Here is a 531-nt window from a genome sequence, read left to right as displayed (position 1 = left end):
GAAGGAAACCTGATTTGTAGCAGACCATTCCACTAATTTCTTAATTCTTATTCCCACAAAATACATTTAAAATAGTTCAAAGCTCAGCATAATAGTCTACAGATCTCACTTGTTTAAAGGGTTATAAGATGGATAGAGGGAAGAAATAAATAAATAAATTGCAGTGAAACTTAAGAAACTGAAACATGTTAATTGAATCTTGGCTTTTAACATCCCCTCACCATATACATCCAGTGTGGTTTGTCCGTCCTTTGAGATCACTCCATCTAGAATGCTAACTTTATATTCTCCACTGTCAGTGAGTTTCAGATTCCTGAGTTCCAGAGATCCATTAGATCTGAAGAGAGTGATCCTGCCTTCATATCCTGGTCCAGTTGTGTTTCCAGTAGTCAGAGACTGAACTATGAGTTTAGGCCCTGAACCAGGATCAAAATTCCACTGGACTGATGAAAATGGTGTCTCTGTTGGATCCAAGTTTGTCATGAATGTTACTGTCTCTCCAACAGAGGCATTCAGAGGACCATCTGGTAA

The 531-nt window shown here is 38.4% G+C and overlaps 1 protein-coding gene across 2 annotated transcripts in view; it reads right to left on the bottom strand.

The window, feature by feature from the left end:
- LOC106959906 (carcinoembryonic antigen-related cell adhesion molecule 1-like) overlaps positions 1-520 on the bottom strand; it is a 17,704-nt gene extending 17,184 nt beyond the window's left edge. For both annotated transcript variants that reach the window (XM_015052761.1, XM_015052767.1), the window contains exon 1: positions 222-520. In XM_015052761.1, the coding sequence (XP_014908247.1) occupies positions 222-483 (262 nt within the window). In that variant the 5' untranslated portion in view covers positions 484-520. The remainder of the gene's footprint in view (positions 1-221) is intronic.
- Positions 521-531: the final 11 nt, after the last annotated feature.

The sequence above is a fragment of the Poecilia latipinna genome, unplaced genomic scaffold, assembly GCF_001443285.1.
Source record: "Poecilia latipinna isolate Pla-1442-1.1 unplaced genomic scaffold, P_latipinna-1.0 Scaffold54, whole genome shotgun sequence".
Lineage (NCBI taxonomy): Eukaryota > Metazoa > Chordata > Actinopteri > Cyprinodontiformes > Poeciliidae > Poecilia > Poecilia latipinna.
This window is presented reverse-complemented; position numbering and strand designations above follow the sequence as displayed.